At 43.6% G+C, this 5,544-nt stretch overlaps 1 protein-coding gene across 1 annotated transcript; it reads right to left on the bottom strand.

Annotated features, from left to right (window-relative positions):
- Window positions 1-5,313, bottom strand: LOC121870047 (endoglucanase A-like). The gene is made up of 15 exons (XM_042371787.1): window positions 5,201-5,313; window positions 4,743-4,891; window positions 4,402-4,570; window positions 4,197-4,282; window positions 3,606-3,750; window positions 3,392-3,487; window positions 3,142-3,230; window positions 2,842-2,935; window positions 2,630-2,688; window positions 2,206-2,324; window positions 1,923-2,088; window positions 1,290-1,457; window positions 1,004-1,149; window positions 767-875; window positions 1-291 (listed from the first exon to the last, which is right to left on the bottom strand). The coding sequence occupies exons 1-15, from the start codon at window positions 5,259-5,261 to the stop codon at window positions 184-186; spliced, it is 1,764 nt and encodes a 587-aa protein (XP_042227721.1). The 5' UTR covers window positions 5,262-5,313; the 3' UTR covers window positions 1-183.
- Between the last annotated feature and the right edge of the window lie 231 nt (window positions 5,314-5,544).

Below are 5,544 nucleotides of genomic sequence, written 5' to 3'. Positions count from 1 at the left end.
TTCATTTTTTTTATTTATTTAATATCATTGGAACTGTCGACAAACTAGGCGACATAAGTGAAAGGATTTATTTTTTATTTGGATCAGTTACTTTTGTAAAATCAGTTTTCTTTGGTAAGAGAAAGAGAGAGAGAGACATTGTGAAAGAAGAGGCCATCACATGAAAGTCAATAGGAACGTCCTCTAGCTGGTTTCAATCAGGGCAGCCAGACACCCAGTGTAGGCGGCGTTGTAGTCACAGGCCACCTCGTTGTGCTGGTAGTCTGAGCGGATGTCTTGATAGCCATCAGACTGTAGAGAGAGTATCACACAATAGAGTTTATGCAAATTGAAATGAGCTGATCAGGGGACAAGAGAATGCATGAAACCTCCACCTCCGTTAAATGGCCGTGCAGAGGAGTCGAAAATGATGTTTTTACCTAACTGGCAACAATTTACATCTGACATAATTGCAAGAAATATGGGTGAAAGAAAGCCTTTTATAATGACACCTCTCCCTAGATATTCAACACTTGTTTGGGTTAATAAACAGAGTGGGATGCCTCTCACCTGACCTGACTAATGAAGGCTGAGTGGTGTGAAGGATATCAAAAGATACAACACATGCAATTTCTCACACGAAATGTTAGTCAAACACCACAGCCTGTTGCCTTTACGAAGCAATTATTTATTTCTGAGGTAATGGCAGTGTTGACGCTGCTTCATAAAGTTAACTAAAAAGCTCCCTAATACACAGTCGCTCATTTACTGTCTTAATAAGACTCACGTCATCAGGACCACCGACGAGGGCGCCGTAGAGGGTGTGAGGGTTGGGTCCTGGCTGGTTCTGACCCCAGCTGTTAAGGAAGCAAGTGTCCGGGGGGATCGGACACGAGCTGGAGAATAATAACAAAGTCAATAAGACAACACCTATTAGTATGTATTATAAATTGTACAACAAATGTTTATAGCTGAGTGTACGTATATCATGTGGGTGATGGTAATAGAGAGGTAGAGTGTGTACCTGGAGCGGTGGTGGGGGTGTGAGGGAGGGTCTACACCAAAGCCCACGACGAAGGAGTGACCGAAGTCACCCAGGATGTAACCAATCTGGCCCTCAGCCCACTCCCTGTTGGCGTCCGCGTCTGCTGGGTCTCCGTACTTGGCCGCCTAAGGATCAGACATATGATTATGTAATTTTTGTTTGTTAATAAAGTAATTATATAGTTTATTAGGTTTGATTATTAATGTTGGTAAGCAAAAAAAAATTTCTCACACTCCCGAAGTGTAAAGTGTTATTAGGGACTGACCCAAAGAGAGAGGAAAGCGACGTTGCCGGCGTGACGGTTGGAGCCCCACGGGTCCAGGAAGATAAGACCTCCGGGGGTGTAGGTGGCGTCGTTCTTCAGGTACTCCAGGAAGGCCTTCAGGGCATCAGCGTACATAGTGTTGTCTGGGTCTACCATCGAGCCCAGCGCCTGTGGAAGGTCAGATCGAACGTGTGTTACACACAACTTAGAGACTCTACATGATCGACTAAGAGTTGAAGAGAAACGCAAGAGTAAGACCTAAGATTGCTTAAGCATATTACCACCAATACTTAACACTTAACATTGCATAGGAAGACTTTAGCGTTGTGTAAATTCCATGTAGTCCAGCAGTATATGACACTGCAAAGGCTCCGTGAGATTCAGGACTGAAATTTTCCACTAAGACTATCAGGATACTAATGATCTTAATTCGAAGTTTGTCCCATTGATAAGGAGTGTCTACTGGTGTTAAAGCTTTCTTATCGTGGCTTTTATCAAGAAGACTTCCATAACTCATAATGTTAACTTTTGGAAAGTTTCATTTATGTTTTCTTCTATGACTGCATTACTTCAAGCTCTGACATTAAGAGATGGCATTAAATGGTGTTGAAATATTTACTAATATCTACTTACATAGGCGCCAGCCTTCTTGTCGTCCCAGGAGAACTGCAGCGCGTCTTCTGCCAGGTTAAACTCATCCCAGGCCTCCTGAGCCTTGGTGAGGTAGGTGTCGTCTCCTGTGGCGCGGTACAGCCACAGTGCGCCCCACAGCAGCTCGTCTCCGTACCCGCTCCACGACCTGTAGGTGATACACCACCAGGTTATTATGTGTCACTAACCTGAGGTACACCACCAGGTTATTATATCTTGCAACAGTATGTCAATTGATCTTGTGTGACAAAGTGGTACACTTTACCTGTAGAAGTCAGCAGCGTCAGTGATGGACTTGTGGTACTCCAGACGGTACTCGTCGCCGAAGGCATAGAGCTCCTTGGCCACCTCCAACATCTCAGCCGAGTAGTCGGGGTCATCCTTCTGTAAGGTATTGACAGTCTCGTATTTTTGTTGAACATGTCACTGAGAGACAATTTAGCAGAGTTTGTGACATCGTCACTGACTCTGAATCGTCGCAATAAAACTTGCAGTGGTCGAATTTTAATAGCAAGAGTTTTATTGCTAGCTCACAAATATTGGAGTTATATTTGGTTAGTCAGTCTGAGTATAATCATCTGGCTTACGTGTCAGAGCTTATTAACAAAGGAATGTAGGAGGAAATAGCTTTGTGTAAAACAGATGAAGTTGGAGGTAGACTGAGACGCTTTGCCTACAAAGTAAAGTACCTTGAAGATGATGGAGGCAGCAGCGAGGGCGGCGGCGGTTTCACAAGCCAACTCAGTTCCTGCAGGAGGAACATAATGCTGGTCAGACACTGAAATCTACCAAAAAGCTCTAACCTGAAATATTTCTTGAAATTAAAATTGACATTATTAATTCCAAGCAATAACAGTGTTTCTTCAGCCTGATGGATCATACAGGTATTAACAATACGAACCTGGCGCCTCCTTGTCAATCTTGTAGGAAGGTCTCTCCTTGTACATGTCCTCAGGGCGACCCCAGAAAGAGTGGTCAATACCTCCTTTACCAACCTGATAGCCACCAAATATATATATAATTAATGAAACCATTAAACTATTAAATTAGAATATAACAAATTCTACATGCTAATATATATTGCACAATACATATTGCAAAACAATGCACTGAGCTGATAAAAGGCCAGTTTGTTATAAGTGTTAGTTGAGACAGTGTGAACCAGACAAGGTAAACACCAGTGAGAGGACGGTAGACGCACCTGGCCGTACAGTTGGTACTCAGCGGTGTGGGCCTTGAGGAAGTAGTCAGTGGCCCACTTGACGGCCGCACGACCGTAGTCCGTCTGACCTGTGTGACCACCAACCTCAGTAAGATCAATTGAACTACATGTGTTTGAAGTTTTCATTTCTTATTGATATCTAAATACAATTTGCTGTATGCATATATATTATTTTAAACCGGGTGTACCATAACACCTAAAAGCCAAACTTAACGTAAGATTTACTCACCAGCTGCCTCGTATCCTTCAGCAAAGTCTATGAGTCCCCAGGCCAGGACGGTGGCTGTGTAGGCCATCGGGAAGCCGAACTTGACGTGGTCACCAGCTGTTGGGGAGATATGATCCTGAGTCAGGCTGGAAGGTCAAGTGTTGGTACATCTGCTGGATGTATTTAGGTATATTGTTTATCACTTAATGACGGCCTCTCTCTCTCTCTCTCTCACCGTCGTAGTAGCCGCCAGTAAGGTTATGACCCACATCAGCACCGTCGTCCATAGCAGAGTCCCACCTCCAGGGTTCAACACGCTGGTCTTCCGGGAGATGTCCTGACCTCTGAGCCTCGTAGAACAGGAAGGACATGCACAGTGCCTGTAAGAGGTGAAGGAATTTGTAATCAACACATTCTCCAAGTCTGCCAATAGAGAGTAGCTAAATAAGGACATGTACAAATCTGTAGGTGTGAATGGTCCTTTTGTGCGTGTGTGTGTGTGTGTGTGTGTGTGCGTGTGTGTGTGTGTGTGTGTGTGTGTGTGTGTGTGTGTGTGTGTGTGTGTGTGTGTGTGTGTGTGTGTGTGCCTACAGATTTTGTATTCAAGTAAGATTTCCTCTGAATTATGATTTTATCAATAGTAGTGAGAAAGATTTTATACTAATTTAGGAATAAAATCAATACTCTTAATGACTGCATTTAATTCAGTAGATTAAATCATAGTACTTATGGGACTAAGTTACTGCGATTGGATGGTTAAGATAACTTCTCAAAAGTTAATTCCATAATGTTACTCGTTACAGCGCCAAACTGTGAAGACACTGACCTGACCATAGTCATACTTGTCCCCCAGGCCCGAGGCTCCACAGGGCTGGACGTAGGGAGACTCTGTGGTCCAGACTAGTGTCCCGTCTGTAAATGACGAAGGCGAGAGTTGAGAAAAATGAGTTAGAATACCTATTTGTTTTCTTCAATAAAATAAGGACAGACACCACCATGAGACAAGATAGAAAAGAGAAAACTTCACTCACCACAAGCTTCTTGGCCGTTGAGGTCGACGCCAATGACCAGAGGCTTCTCGCTGCCGGAGTAGGCCACCGAGAACCCGAAGTTGACGAAGGACCCCGTCTCTTGGAACTTGTCGTCGTTGTACAGCCTGACGTGGGTGTCGTCTAACTTCTCAGTGGCGCCCTCGAAGTACTGCATGAGAGAATGTATCAGGTGTTGAAAACATAAAGGATAGCACATTATATTAAATAACACTTCTTGTAACCACAAATACCTCTCATCATCACTGTAGGTGAACGTTCAATAGTCATAATGTGTTCAGATGTTCACAGCGAACAAAGTGCTGAGGTGTTTGTTCACTTACGGACATGGCGTCAACGGGATTATCAAAGGTGAATATGATGCTGAGACCCCTGAAAGGCACTGCAGTCTGGGAAGAGAAGTTGGCGATATAGTTGCCTTGCCACTCGTGGTCTTCGGTAATGACGACACACTGCTCACCTGCCGCCACTCCTACAAGACAAATAATATGATTTTGTGTTACGTCTGCGAGAGTACACAAGTGTAACGTAACTTACTTAATCTTCCCGGTGTTGTGCCAGACGCACTTTAGGTCAAAGTTTATCTAGTCATTCTAGTGCATTATGAGACGAAAAGGAAAAAATAGCAGAAAAAGACGTTGGAAAATTCATTAAACATAAATGATATCGTTGAGAAATTTAGTTAACTCTTCTGGGATCTGTATAATACAAGGGAAAGTTAAGACTGGGACGAATGAGTGAATCTCTCTAGGAGGGTGAACCTGGCGACCTGAGTCAGTACCTGTGTGTAGGAGGGTGAGGCTGACGACCCCCAGCAGGACGTGGAAGAGGACTCTGGTCATGTCTGCGGTCTAAATCACACTGGTGACGGTAGGCAGCGTCTCCTCAACTTATATACCCTCCTCTTGTTGCCTCCACTTACCTCATTAGCTGATAATATCCTATTTTTAACAAGAGATTTGCGTCACAATTAGTCAACCTCACATTCAATTCAGTTTCTCTGTTACAGATTCGTTTGTTTTGAAAATCATTGTAAAAGATTGGTATTATAATCATGAGGAACACTCTGGTAGTACACCTCTGCTGCAGCTGTCAAGAGAAAACGATTGATGGTAAATTTCTTGA

This window comes from Homarus americanus, unplaced genomic scaffold (genome assembly GCF_018991925.1).
Source record: "Homarus americanus isolate GMGI-L3 unplaced genomic scaffold, GMGI_Hamer_2.0 scaffold19691, whole genome shotgun sequence".
Lineage (NCBI taxonomy): Eukaryota > Metazoa > Arthropoda > Malacostraca > Decapoda > Nephropidae > Homarus > Homarus americanus.
This window is presented reverse-complemented; position numbering and strand designations above follow the sequence as displayed.